Raw genomic sequence first — 15,861 nt, 5'->3', positions numbered from 1 at the left:
CATTACTGCTGTCAAAATACTGTTAAGTGTTCTCAAATAGTCATGATTTTGAAATAATACAGAGTGCCGTGGCTTCTATGCCGAAGTGATAAACAGAATTGTCAGTGAAAGCATAAAACTAGAGTTTATAAATACTGCAGATCACCCATATCGATGGCATATGGCCTGTTTGTAATTGAGCTCACCAAAAGTGAAGCATCAATCCAGACAGTATTCAAAACAATTGCACACATCGCCTTTAAGTCGTAAAAGAATCTGTGTTCCTCGGCCAGCTCTGTAACACTACACTAGACAGTTTTAGGGAACATCTGCTTGCCAACTTGCCATTTGTTACTTCTTCTCTATGTGTAGAATCTGCCGCCTGCACTTACACTAACAGGCTTGAGCAGAGCGGCGCTATTATCTGGCTCAGGAAAGAGCGTAGCAGGTTCATCCCAGAGGTCAGCAGATGTTCTGATAAGTCATCTGAGGCACAGGACTTCATTATTCAGCTCAGCTGTGTGTGTGTAACAATCCTGCGTGCTGTGTTTAGTGGTATTAGTTGCGGATTTGAGCTGGATCAAAGCATACACAGACCAACTGCCGTATTATTTTGAGACCAACAAACTAAACAGTTAATAAGTAAGGGATAACATGCATCCAGCTGAAATAAACTGATCAGGTCTTGTACCTCCCTGAAGGGGTTTATTTTGCAATAATGACCTGCTGACTATCTTTTATCTTGCTTATTTTTCATCTACTTTGCAAATAAATGAAGAAATGGACATAAAATGTTAATTTGAGATGAATTATTTTATTATGTGATTTGAAAGAATTGATTACAGAAGGATGCGAGAGGCAAGAAAACACAGATATGTGGGAAATCGGTCAGTTACGCTGTTTAGTCACCATATCAAACTGCAGAATGCCACGTTTGAACAATCAGAATCGAGGGATAAACATTTTTAATTGCTTGAACTAATGTTATGATGACTAATTAGTCATTTCATAATCAGTACATTCTCAAAAAAACATAATAATTAACTTTTTTTTAAAAATTGTAACAAATATTAACCAGATTACTTTCCATGAAGAATATTTAAGATTCTGTACTACAGGTCTTGCAGACCCCTTGGTACATGTGAACCATGGTTTGTTTAAAACATCTAATACAAAGTCTTTAAGCGATAAGATAATCTGATCTCTAATATTGCAACACTATTTTCTTGGTGAACTTCTCATTTGGCGTCTCAATGAGAAGCTCTGTGGTTGATGTTCTGTCGCCAAGGTCTAGGTCTGAGTCATTGCATGGTCATTGTTTAGGGGACAAGCCCCCGCCCTTCTGTCTCTTTCTCTCAAATGCCACTGAAAAGCAAGGCTGACATTAAGTAAATAGATCAATACTGCCCACAAAGACTGTTTAAAGATTCTTATGGAAGAATATACTCAAAGCTGAAAGTGAAGTGTTGACTGCAGAGACACTTTCAGCAACTTTCTTTGGCGTTACTGTCTCTTGAAAAAACTAAAAACATATTAAACTACTCAAAGTTGTTTTCTGGTCTCCAAAGCTGGTCTTGTTTGTTGGTTTTCGAGGGGTTTGGGGCTTTTATCAGCTCTGGTCGATAGCCGAACACTTGTTTGGTCAGGCTGGGAGACCAGCTAGATCATCTTTTTTTGCAGGATCCTAGACTTGTCCAGTGAGAGGCGGATTATGTGCTGATATTTTTGGAAATGAGCTGTTTGAGGGAAAAAAAGTGTAAAAACACAAGGCTTGGACCAGCTAATGACCAGCTTAGACCTGCTATCATGTTCCAAAACACAGCAATCCAGCCTAAGCTGGATTTTCCAGCAGGGAATCCACTTACATAGTTGAACTCTCACAAATAATTTGAGCATAAACACAAATATGTGAGCTGAGCGTGTGCGCTTCGCCAGGAATGCATCAGCGATCGGCCCATTGCCTGACCCTCCGCTTTATTGGGTCGCTTTCACACGCAATGGACCCTGCACCTGATGAAGGCGCCAACGCATAAGGAAGAATGCGCATCCGTTATCTGATGTAACTCTGAGGGGAAATATCTGAGCGAATTTGGCAGATTTATTATCAGACGAATAGCACACTGTTATTGTAATTTAGGCAAATCAGTGTAAACAACCTCTAAATGGCTCCTTTGTCCTCATTTTCTGTGGAGAAGCAAATAATCTGTTCCATAGAAACTTCTCTAATGCAAACCTGCAGTTTATTACTTGTTTCCATGAATGAAATGATGTTACCAACTTTGACTAGAATACAGGATACAACCTTGTATACTTAGACTGAGAAGGCAATTATTAACCAAAGATAACTACACTTTCAGTGTTGTTTCAAGTGTATTTTTGTGTACTCTCCCCTTCCACTCCTACTTTTACAGTGTCTTAAGAGCTACACAATGTTAGATGATGCAATAAAAAGTATGATGGAATCTTCTGCTGGTGGGGATTATAGGCGCACGCATGGCTGATGATAGCAGTGAAGCAGCCTCTCACTGAGCTGACCCTATTATCCATGCACCAAAGTACTGGAGAGTGACAGCTGAAACCGAGCAAAAATAGCACCGATATTTTCAGCATCAAAATTTATCATGAAATGCAGCTCCATCATTTAGATATTATTGACAGTGTCACAGAGCGGCTAGACTGCATTACAGGGCTTCTCTTCAAGTATTTTGAAACAGCTGTGTGCTTCTCGTTGATGTTCACTTTTTCTGTTTGTGGTCAGTTGAGCCCTCAACTCTGCAGATTTTAGCTCCAATCTTGATAAAATTCACCTGCCTGTTACTTTCTAGTAATCCTAAAGATCTATATTAGGTTGTTCAGGTGTTTCATTAAGGCTGGAGAGAAACACTGCAGGAAAGTGGACCTCGAGGACCAAAGATGAGAACCCCTGATCTAGAGCTTCATTTTTTTCTCTTTCCTTTCAGGTTTTTTTTTTTTTTTTTTGGACTTTCACCTTGACTTCATCACTTACTTTTGCTACTTTTCAAATGCCTTTTATGTATAGATTTTATTGTTTTCTCCTTGTCTCGGCCAGACTGTGAAAATCAATTATATAGATATGTATAAATATATGATTAGAAAAAAGATTCACAGTAAATTCACAGTATGTATTTGTTATAATTATATAATTTATTTAGTTTTTAATATTTATTACATTAAATGTATTTGTTTCGACTGTCCTACAGAATCTTTTATTTGATTGTGTATTTAGGATACATAAAGAGTGAAATTTGCCTCAGCAAGATTTAGAATTTGGCCCCTTTTATTCCAAAAATGCCTTTTCCATCAATTTCATTTCCATAACTGAATGCTGTTAAATACACTAAATCATTTAAAATGTGGTTAAAATGTTCATGACTTTTAAAAAGAATTGTTTGTACTTTTATTCAGACTTCTATTTTAATCAAATCTTCTTTTGTACTTTCTATTCATCAAAGAAAAACGTATTACAGTTTCCACAAAAATATTAAGCAGCACAACTGTTTTCAGCATTGATAATAATAAGAAATCTTTCTTGATTATCAAATCAGCATATTAGAATAATTTCTGAAGGATCATGTGACACTCCCTGGAGTAATGATGCTGAAAATTCATCTTTGCCATCACAGGAATAAATTTTAAAGCATATTAAAATACAATACAAAAAGTCATTATAAACTGTAATAATACTTTACAATATTACTGCATTTTCATTCCTGATTTTCCATTCATGTCAGTGCCAGTTGTTTAGCTAGTACTGGACCCAGCAGAAGTGCTTAAAATCTAATTTTTTTCCATTTCTCAGTAACTTTATCTTGTTCTAGATCACAGATCTCTGGCCTGTGCCCTCTGTCCCCCACATTTAAATGCACAGACACACCTATACCCACCACACACACACACACCAAAACAGAAGCACGCCCAGATGCTAACTCAAGACAGTAAGCACAGCACCACAAACACCCACACGCATTCAACATTATTAACACTATAGGGATTCAGTCCACCCTGTCCATTAAACCCCTCTTCCCCTGCACCACGTCTTCATTGACCTTCTCAAGCTGTTCGTTGGACTTTCACGTTCTTATTGACCGCAGGCTGTCTGCCACTGACTGTCAGCATGAATTTGTCATCAGCAGTGGACATCAGTGAGCAATCTGACGATTACTCACTGGCCCCACACGCCTTTCCTCCCTTACAGGCATGATATCATCTCCACAGTGCAACGCTGCTCTTTTGTCTGTGTGCCACTAGCGTACCGGCGAACAACGGTCTGTCATTTTGTCAATAAGAATAGTGTATGGCAAACTAAAAGTTTGATAAGTAGTTTTAAATTTGTGAATTTTCCAAGCAGTCTAATTCCCAGTAGGCCTTAGCTGTAAATATTTAGCCACAATAAGCCCCTCTGAGACTTCTCTGCAATCCATAAATATGCATATGAAATGAAAGCCTTACAAGATGAAAGCTGACACCTTAAAGTAATAGACTATCCTGAGAAGAATATTGTGGTGAATCACTGAGACGAAAGAGATTGAAGCTTTGAAGGCTGTGATGTAGTTGAACAACTGAAATATACTCTCTCTCTCTCTCTCTCTCTCTCTCTCTCTCTCTTTCGCTGTCTCTTTTGCAGGTTGGTGCTGTTCAGATGTGTGACGTGGTAAATGAGATTGAGCTGGCAAGAGCGAGGTGCGAGAATAAAACAGCAGGAAACGTCACATCAGGTGATTTTTACAAAATAACGTTGCTTTGTGCCATTTTCACAGTCAATAAACAATTTTGCATTGATGGGGAAAAACAGATGTAACTGTAGATGATAGAGATATGTTTGGTGCTGAAACAGAACAAAACTAAAAGTCATTTACAATCTAGAATTGATATGAAAAATATTTCTTTTTTGGTAGTAATAAAAATATAACAGAAGTATATAACAAATAAGAATTTAAAGGTGCCATTGAACGTTTTTTTACAAGATGTAATATAAGTCTAAGGTGTCCCCTGAATGTGTCTGTGAAGTTTCAGCTCAAAATACCCCATAGATTTTTTTAAATTAATTTTTTTAACTGCCTATTTTGGGGCATCATTAAATATGAGCCGATTCATGCTGCGGCCCCTTTAAATCTCGCACTCCCCCGCCCACGGAGCGGCATAAACAAAGTTTACGCAGCTAATATAACCCTCAAAATGGATCTTTACAAAGTGTTCGTCATGCATACTGCATGCATACATCAGATTATGTGAGTATTGTATTTATTTGGATGTTTACATTTGATTCTGAATGAGTTTGATAGTGCTCTGTGGCTAACGGCTAATGCTACACTGTTGGAGAGATTTATAAAGAATGAAGTTGTTTATGCATTATACAGACTGCAAGTGTTTAAAAATGAAAGTGACGGCTCTTGTCTCCGTTAATACAGTAAGAAACTATGGTAACTTTAACCACATTTAACAGTACATTAGCAACATGCTAACGAAACATTTAGAAAGACAATTTACAAATATCACTAAAAATATCATGTTATCATGGATCATGTCATTTATTATTGCTCCATCTGCCATTTTTTGCTATTGTTCTTGCTTGCTTACCTAGTCTGATGATTCAGCTGTGCACATCCAGACGTTAATACTGGCTGCCCTTCTCTAATGCATTGATCATGGGCTGGCATATGCAAATATTGGGGCGTACACCCCGACTGTTACGTAACAGTGTTATGTTGAGATTCGGCTGTTCTTTGGAGGTCGTTTAAACAAATGAGATTTATATAAGGAGGAAACAATGAAGTTTGAGACTCACTGTATGCCATTTCCATTTCCACTGAACTCTTGTTATTCAACTATGCCAAGATAAATTAAATTTTTAATTCTAGGGCACCTTTAATATATATGCAATGCTAAATGTAAACACTTTTTATTAAAAATAAATAAATGAATAAAAACAACAATGCAAAATGCTTCATACAATTTGAAAAGTCAAAAAATGAACTGTTGTCAAAGGGAGATTAGCAGCATCTTCATCAATGAGGTTCCTCATGAACATGTTGATGAGACTCATGCTTCAGCTTAGCTGATTATTTTGGTTTTCCAGCAAAGGGTCCAGGGACCAGTGCTTCGCACATAGATATCACAATTAAATGGAAGTTCCTTTGAGGTATGAAGTGGGTTATCCTTCGCTGACTTGTTCTTCTGGTTGACGAGATGAACTGGCAATCAGGCATGAAAGACAATTTTTTTTTTTAAATGGACGAAAAGTCAGACCCCCATCATGGATAGAAAGTGGAATGAATGAAAGGATCTGCTGTGCCCACAAGCATTTCATGCAGCTGTTTGAAGTGAAAGCCCTGTAGTGTGTATTGTGCATTATTATGGTATAGATTTAGATTTTTTTTCTTAGATAAAGAGCATTTCAGCTTTTAAGGTTTAAGGATGAGCAGCTTGGTATCTAATGAATCTAGAGGGATTTTTTAAACAATCCATGTAAATCTTTAAAGCTCTGCTGTGACTTTTTGATAATTATTGTGGTGGATTCTGCCTCATGTGCAGTTTTGAATAACATGAAATTAATAATAACATGAATTTATCTGGTGTAATGCAGGACATATCACAAAAAATCATCTAAAGTTTGCATATTGTAAGCTCTGGAAAACTGGAATTTATAGTAGGTGTCATTCAGCAGCCACTTATTTGCGTAGAGCAAAGAGACATACAATAATCTGGTTCAAGATCTACACCTGATTAAGTTTATGAGTTTATGTTTGGGAAAACAATGCCTTAAACCCATAACCCATCTGGAGATAATTGTTAAACACTGGTAGATGAGCTGTAGTGCTATTGGTAGCCGTCTTTTGGAAGACATTAAGTGCGATGATTCTTCTGATGGGTTGGTCACATCCTAGTATTGCGCAAACGCTGTTCCCTTTCCCCATATTTTAGGTGAAAATGCATTCATACATACTGCTGAACACATCCAAGATTGGTTTCATGAACATCAGTGTGCAATCATATTCCTTCCACGAGTTCAGTTCAACAACAGCATTTTAAATTGAACTAAACCTGTTGAGCATTAGTAGTCAAGGCATCTACTTTTTCCTTTCAGAGTTTCTTAGTCAGTGTGTATATAACCACATTGCTTTGAATAGATTCACACATTTATCAGATTTCAATTTAAACTGAAATCCTGTGAGGATTGATTTTACATGAATTTACAATCTGTGTGCTGCTGTCCCACCCGCACATCTAGTGTCTGGATGAGGTGGATTTTTAAACGGGCTACTTGGCTCTGGAACATTCTGTTGTAGCTTAGAGAGGACGAATAAGATAAACTAGCTGTCAGTTTTCCACATTCACAGTCACGAACCAACTCACCTCGCCTCATGAATCAGACGGATACATTCTGGGGGCATGAGAAACGTCGTAAATATTCAAAATACTACGGGTAAAGCAATAAGCTGATACCATATCTCAGTTTATTGTACTCACAGGTGTCTAACTGAAGGATGAGGGAAGTGTGAGTTTAAGAGTCCTCATGTTACTTTTAAATAAATCCATGGTTAAATTTAGGCAATGAGTACACACAGGACTTAATTAATGAAACCACTAGTGAAATTAACCAGTGACAAATTTGTAACATTTTTCTGATGAATAATTTACTGGACCATTGGACGTATTTATCTGTATAATGATTAATCCATGTTTTTGTGCATGAAAATAACAATTTAATGTAGTGAATATATGCTTAAATAGAAATGTGTAGTTGTTGTAAAAGAAAATATATACATTTTATCAAACAAATATTACATCAGCATATGAGAGTCACTCATTTAACTTAAGTTTTAAATTCTGAAAAAAAGATCAGTCAAGAATAGAAAATTATTGAAAATATTAAAATCAGGCAAGTCAGAATCACAATGCGTAGTTAAAAATGTCTGTCAAAATATAACATACAACTTCCTGTGTCCGTCAGGAACCAAGACATGTTGAACGATGTTAAATAACCCCGCAAAGTATTTCGGTTGGATTACAACTCTTTAGCATGCAGTATTTCACTCAGTTCCCTGATCATTCCAATTCAATTTCAGCAACTGAAGAACAAATTTATACTCGCGTGTGTTATGTATTATGCACGTTATCATCTCAGACAGCATGTTGAAGCCGCTAAGTCCACCATTTTCTCCCTCTTCTCAGAAAGTAATGACGTAAAAACATCCAGTACTGTGGGTTTTCCAGGAAATGCGTGTAACTGGTCCTCTGCTTCTCGTAAATACTACCGTGTATTGTGCATGTTATTTTTTGACAGACATTGATGTCGTGATTGAAAACAGATGGATTGTAAGGTAATAATTATTTATTTCTTAGCTGGCAAGAATTCAGTGAAGTGAATGATGCCCATGAGTGTGTTTTTAGTTCTAATATTCCAACCGATAGCCAGACTACGTTTTTGACGGACATGATAACATGCATAAGGGGTGAACTATGTTTGATTTTTGGGTAATTTGGGTAAAATTTGGGGTAAAACGTGCTGGAATGCTTTTTCGTGGTTTATTATACTTATTTTACGGAATTACGTTTATTTTGTGGCTTAAATAAATTATTCAGAGACTTACATGTTCAGCAAAAATGTTACATTCAGCTATCGCAAAATCAGTGAGTTTTGAAAATCAAGTTTATTTTTATCAGGAAAGGATTGTTTTTGATGCACAAAGTAGTTTTAATGGTCTCTTTTAACAAAAATCTTTTATTTAAACCCATTAAAATGCAGATCCTGTTGTAAAAAATAAGTTGTTTTATTAGTACCCCTTAGCTGACTTTTGACTCGTATAAATATAGTGAATACAGTAACGGCTGAAAGGAAAATACCCAAAACACCCAAAACAAATGAAAGGCTGAAAGTGAATACCCAAAACACACAAAAAAAAGGGAACGGCTGAAAGCGAATACCCAAAACAAATGATATCTCATGTTTAACCAACTACAGAGACATCAGAGCCAGCGTCAAATGACAGAAGGACTAGCCAAGATAGGGCTGTTCTCGGCGGCCTGGTGATCAACCCCAAAAACATCGAAGCAAATTTTCAGAGGTGTTATCTTTATAAATAAACTCCAGATTTAACGTTTAAACAACTACATTCTCGCAAATCTCACCTGACAAAACTACTAAAACTATATTCCGTGACACATCAACAGTAGTATTTAGAAAATTATAGTGGATTTTGTCCTCCACCATTGACGCACGTTGAGAGAAATGCTGCCTGTCTAGAACGCGCGGAGTGAAACAAACGGTGAACAGTCCCCATGCTGATACTGGTGATCCACACTTCAGGAAGGCATCTCAGCCAATCAGATTCAAGTACCAGAACTAGCATATGTATATAAGTCATACACTTAAAACCTAATTGTGTTTTTTTGCTTTTGCACAACAGGGATATATTGAGTTAACGCTAAGTATTGTACTTTATTCTTTTGCCAGGCTGCAAAGGAATGTGGGATATTATTGCTTGCTGGCCATCAGCCAAAGTTGGAGAACATGTGGTTATTCCTTGTCCAAATTACTTCAGACACTTCTCTGATCATCATGAGGGTAAGTTGAAATCACCATCAAAAACCTTTGATGAACTTCAAGGCATTAAGCAACAGTTGTAACTCCTAAAGAAAAGTGTAACTTGTCTTTTGTTATCTTGTCAGTCGCTGTCATGGGCTGTCACATTGCTGTAAAACTAAAAGTTTAGAGGCACTTCAGTGTCTGAAGTTGTTCAGGATCTAATCTGAAACTCCCACATGCTCACTGGAGTAGTTTCTTTGATATAAGACTTCTCAAGGCAAACTGGTGTGCTTGGGAAAATGGTAACTCTAAAATGAGCACTTAATTCTGTACAAGTGAATGCACAAGTGGTCAACATAATTAATTGCATGTTTGCAGAATTCATAGAATGATGAAAATTATTTTAGACGTTAAACTATTTATAGACAATGGAATCTATATTTAGTATATAAATGCAGATATTACAACTGGAGGTTACATTTTACATGCAGAACTGCTGCTTTGAGTTGATGGAATGGGTAATTCATCAGGAGGCAATTCAGACCCATTGATTATGTACTGCCATTAGGTCATGCTTGTTTATCTGACCATTCTGTCTCAGCCACACCTCGCCAGAAACTATTAATTAAACTCATTAAAAGTCTGGCAGAATACCAGGTTTAACAGACTTGCACAACACCCTTTTTTGCAGTGCATTTTTAGGTATTTTATCATACATGGATGTCTTAGTGCAAAATAAATTTATATTATTTATTTTTATAATCGTTCATTACAAATAATCCTTTAAATAATATATACCATGTTATTTTTGTGTTATACTTGTCTGAGGTCACTAGTGAAAATCTAGGTTTCAAACATTTCAATGAAAAAACATTTAAAATAAATGTTATTTATACCAGAAGTCTCAGAATTTTGAATCCCACTGTAAACTGCTCTTTTGTAGTAACATTTATCAAAATCTGCAATGCTGTAGATATGTTAAGTTTTGCAAAAATGTCAGTGTGTAATGCAGAATGTGCATTAGGTACAGTCTACAAGGAAACCAATGTCGATTCCATATAGTGGAATTACAGCCTCTGTGTTGGAGGATGTAAAGTGTTTCTGCAATGATGAAAGAGCCCAGAAAAGAAGAGCACATCTCCTTTAAGGAGCTCTTAGTTTCAGACAATTATTTTCCAACCTGAACACTTTAGGAATGACCTGTGAGAATGTAAGATTCTGCCATTTTTCTTTGAAAAATCTTTTTTCATTTTTTAGTGATTTATGCTTAAAATGGGCACCATAAATGTAAGGATTTGGTCTATATGGGCACCAAATAATACTGTGAGTTTTGATCACGTCACTTAAGGCGAGTGTGAAAGTGTCAGATAACGGGGATACCAGCCAGGAATTTCACCATGATATTAAAGAACAATCAAAGACATAAAAAATTATGTAGATTAAAGGAAATCTGACCAATCTGAAGGATTTATGAGATATTGGCTAACTTGTAGAGCCTCTTCTGTGTTATCAACACAAGGAAGACATTTTAAATAAATTTTAAATAAAGATAAATGTTATTAACAAAAAGATAAGCAAGAGTAAATCAACACAACTACTAAATGAATCCCATGAATGAGAAAGGAATAAAGTGCATAAGATGGACAAAGTGATTAAATTGGGTGTGGCTATGGCAGTTACGTTATCTTAAGCGTCAAACAAAAAAAAAAAAAAAGAAAAGAAAGATTATTTGTTACTGACTAGCATCAGTTATATTGCTTTTAATGTAAAATCATATACTGCTTTTCATATAAAATATATTTCTATATATTGTAATCATTATGTTCACACAATTACAGTGAGCTCATTGTTTCTGCCTAAAATTAATACATGATGTTAGCTAACTGTTTGATTTGTTTACAGTATGTACTTTTCTGAAATACATTACTTGGACACAGTCACCTCTGATAACAGATCACTCTAAATTGTATTGTAGACACATGCATTTTGTGAAAAGCTGCTTTGAAACTATATGCATTATGAAACGCGCTATATGCAAATGAATGTGAATTGAATAATATACAACAATGCCAAAGTCTCTGTAAATAGGTTTGTTTAAGTGATATTTACGGTCATGTGGTCGAGTGTGCAGTCTGATGTCGGTGATGTTTTCTAGCGGTTGTGCTGGGTAACAATGCAGTGGGGAAAGGGGCCGGAATCTGTTTCAACAGCCTTAAACATGAATCTCTGTGGGATACGGATCTCCTGGAGCACCAAAATGGGTCCTAAAATCTGGAACACGCAGATGAGGCCCTGAAGTAGGTACAGAAGGTCCTTAACAATCTGGAACATGCAGATTAAGGTACCTTGAAGTGAAGGTTTGCTCTCCTGAGCCTAACTTTGATGCAAATGTGTCAGTATGCCTTTTGCCTCTGTAGGCCAGAGACACAGAACTTGGCGAATCCGCTTTTGTCTCTTGGCATGGAGACTCGGGACGTGTTGTAATCGTTGCTGTCTCGCTGGACAAAGGCTCTGAATGTAGTGTTTGTTAATATCTCTTTCCTCACAGATTGGACAAGCCTCACAAGCTGTAGAATCAGAGCATGGAATCTGTTTCTGTCTCACTTTGCAGGCTGGAGACTCAGGAGGCGTATCTGTTACAGTCTCTCTAGATGAGACTCAGAACCTGAATGTATCTGTTGCTGCCTTCCCCGTTGGAGGCCGGAGGCTCAGAACAAGAAGTGCCTTTTGAAAGGGTACATTTATCCCTTTCTGATGAGGAGGAGATTGTAATTTGGCTGCTGGCATCAGAGGGGGCACACACAATATGGACCACCCTCCTTTCCCCTGTGAAACTCATTTGAATAATCTAAAGCACACAGTTAATAGTGTCTTTACAATTTTACCAATGCATTTCTCACTTTCCAGAATACCTTTGGCAATATTCTAAACAAATAGAGTCCAAACAAAATGGAAAAAGGCATTCATTCATTTGTATGTTAACAGCTGAATTTGTGTAATGTCCAACCAAAATGTAGCAAACCTTTCTCAATGTTGCAGTTAGAGAGAGGCCCTGCCATTAAACTGGGCCCTGGAATGTGCTGTTCCCTACAAATAGTTATATGGAACTTTAGGCGAGTCTTGTCATAGTGTTTCCAGGATAGCAGTCTGGATATTAGATGCAGCCCCTTCGCTTAGCCGAGAGGTTAAAAATCACTGCTGTGTGAGAAGAGCCAATGCTGATAACTCAAACATAGATTGTTGTTAGCACCAAAGAGAGAGATTTTTTGTCTTTTTGACTTTTGTCACTTTATATTTTGCATTTTTTTCAAATGCCTTTTATGTATATTATTGTTTTCCATTTTACAAAATCCAGTCTTAAAATCTGAAAATCCATCACAAAAAGTACTTAAAGGTGATAGAGAGGATTTTTTCGTCGACTGAGAATCCAAAGACTGTTACTGAGTTTTTGAAATGAGCGCATGCGTAAGAACAGCCCCCCTCCTTCACTGCTCATTTCAAAGGAACGCCTCCCAAAACGCGTCCACGAGTATTGGAACATGAGTGTTTACCACCGGCATTCGCTGTGTCGTGTTAGTGGATTCATTATGTCGGACTCACCGAAGGTAACTCATAATCTGCAGTTGTTATTCCTGTCTCCTGACAAAAACATTGCATGCGGCGCCTGTAGAGTGTGGAAAGTTACTGGAGCGCAGCCGCGCTCGTCTCTCACAAGGAACGTCATGACGGTGATTGACAAGCCAGAGGGCCAAGAGGGATGATCGCGTAAACGATTGGCTGAGGTTTTTAAGGCCCTACCTCGTGCACAGATGATGTATATTAATATTATTACTTTCAGTGCACCTAATAAATAGTCTTTTATCAGTTAGTAAAGACAGTTTCAAGTAATATTGCAAAAATGTATAAAACAAAACATCCTCTTTAGCACCTTTAATATATATAATAATATCATAAAATATTTAATAATATCATAATAACATCATAAAATAGTCATAGTAATAATTTCATAAAATCTTTCAGTATTTGTTATTTATTATATACATTTTTTAAGCATAATGGCTGCCACAATTTCCATAATGACCAATAATTATGCTCCTAATTAGGTTTTTTCTAAAGTTTAGAAAAACTTGGTTGACAGCAGTGTCAGTGAAGAGCTTTTGGGATGAAATATGTGTAATGTGTGAAGAAATAACATCACTGTAATGAGTATATTCAGTTTTAGTTTAGTTTTCAATGTGTTCTGTTTTCCCTGTTCTTGTTTGCTTGTGTTCCCTAGTTTCCTGGTTTTTAATTAGCGCTACACCTGTTCTGTTTTAGATTACTCTTTCTGTGTATTTAAGTCCTTAGTTTCCTCAGTTCTGTGTTCTGTTTTGTTAATGTTTGGTTGTTGTTCCCTTATTGGATTTATGATTAAATACTTTTTGTGATTCCTTGTTATAGTACACTTCTTTATAGTAACCATTCATGACAATCACTTGTGAACAGATTGTTTTTAATTGTAGCAGTACTTTTACAAATTATGCAAAAAAGAAAAATTGTATTATTATAATGCATAGTTGTTGTTTTTTTTAAATATCATTTTAATGTGATTATAGGTTTTAATATGATTTTTGCATGGCTTACATTTTCTTTAAAGGTGCATATAATATAAGGGATTTCTGGGAAAAGCTGTTGAAAATTTAAATCAACTAAACAGACAATTTTTTGAATATTTGATAGATGACTGTTCTTTGTGTGCTGAAAAAAAAAATTTTTGTTTTGTATGGATTGGACCATTCGGATTTGTAGAAAGACTGTAGAATGAGATATAGCTGAGATATAACCAAAGAGGAAAAGGTCAGAGGAATATAATTGGAAGAAGAAGGGTTAGGCAAGAGCTAGGATCCACATTAATATTGAAAAAGCTTTCCAGCATTGGAGAGACGTTAGAGAGCGTGAAGGCCTGAAAATGGACAAAGAGGTTGCTTTGTTTCTGCTAGATATGCGAGTAGCATTGTTTTTTTTGCTGTTTCACAGAACCAAGATACGCCACAGCTGATTCATCCATACTTGCGTGAGCTGTCAGATGCACCAGCTGTTACTGTGTTGCATAGCGTGTTCATTATTTTTGGGATGGAACAATGAAGGTATCAAACTGTTCTTACTTATCACCTGATCACCTGTATTTCAAGTACAGACAGTTTGTTTCTGTATGGAGGTGTATTTATGAGGTATTCATGGAGGTCCTCAACCTCAACATTTAATTAAACAAGGCTCTAATCTTACTCTTGTTATGTCATTTAATCCTCTCAGGAGAGCTTAATTAATGAATGTTTGATTAACGAGGCACAGTATGACACCTGATTTTTTTTTTTTTAGTGCCTGTGTATATATCACAAATCATTAGTTCATTCAATCATCTAACAGAGCTGCTTGTTTGATATGCAGCAGAGTGTGAAGACGTGTGACTGCTGAATATAAATGTAATCATATTCATTGATCTTTCTCCAAAAGAGATCAGTCATGCACTCTGTAACTTATATGATTCCCCACTGGCAAATAGTGAAGCCCCTCTGGTGCTTCCTTGTCATCGGATGAGTTTATTTTTAGCAACAGTTCAATTAAATGAAAAAGAACAGTTACCATCTGAGCCCTGCTTTGCAGACACATAGCTGTGATGTTCTGAGCAGTGTATAAACTCTCACCTCACAGGGTCCCTATATGCAGTGTTCACTGCTCCCTAAAAAACTGAGCAGGGACTATCTGTAAAAGTTTACTTCAGCTGACAGTTTTTTTTTTTCTTGAATGCCTTGCATTGCAATGTCATCAAACTTGAAGCAGACTAGGTCAGATCAGTCATAGTCTTATGATGATGTAAAGACACTTAAAGGTGCCATCGAACTGAAAATTGAATTTACCTCGGCATAGTTGAATAACAAGAGTTCAGTACATGGAAATGACATACTCCATTGTTTCCTCATTCTTATATAAATCTCATTTGTTTAAAAGACCTTTGAAGAACAGGCGAATCTCAACATAACACCGACTGTTACGTAACAGTCGGGATCATTAATATGTACGCCCCCAATATTTGCATATGCCAGCCCATGATCGAGGCATTACACAAGGGCAGCCCGTATTAACATCTGGATGTGCACAGCTGAATCATCAGACTAGGTAAGCAAGCAAGGACAACAGCAAAAAATGGCAGATGGAGCGATAATAACTGACATGATCCATGATAACATGATATTTTTAGTGATATTTGTAAATTGTCTTTCTAAATGTTTCGTTAGCATGTTGCTAATGTACTGTTAAATGTGGTTAAAGTTACCATCGTTTATTACTGTATTCAC

General features: G+C 36.6%; 1 protein-coding gene across 1 annotated transcript in view; it reads left to right on the top strand.

Moving 5' to 3' along the window:
• The window catches only part of vipr1b (vasoactive intestinal peptide receptor 1b), a 79,481-nt gene that overhangs the window by 9,825 nt on the left and 53,795 nt on the right, over positions 1 to 15,861 (top strand). The window contains exons 2-3 of the mRNA XM_048174539.1: positions 4,625 to 4,715; positions 9,455 to 9,565. Coding sequence (XP_048030496.1) covers positions 4,625 to 4,715; positions 9,455 to 9,565 — 202 coding nt within the window. The remainder of the gene's footprint in view (positions 1 to 4,624; positions 4,716 to 9,454; positions 9,566 to 15,861) is intronic.

The sequence above is a fragment of the Megalobrama amblycephala genome, linkage group LG22, assembly GCF_018812025.1.
Source record: "Megalobrama amblycephala isolate DHTTF-2021 linkage group LG22, ASM1881202v1, whole genome shotgun sequence".
Classification (NCBI taxonomy): Eukaryota; Metazoa; Chordata; class Actinopteri; order Cypriniformes; family Xenocyprididae; genus Megalobrama; species Megalobrama amblycephala.
The sequence above is the reverse complement of the archived record's forward strand: the minus strand, read 5'-3'. Positions and strand labels throughout refer to the sequence as shown.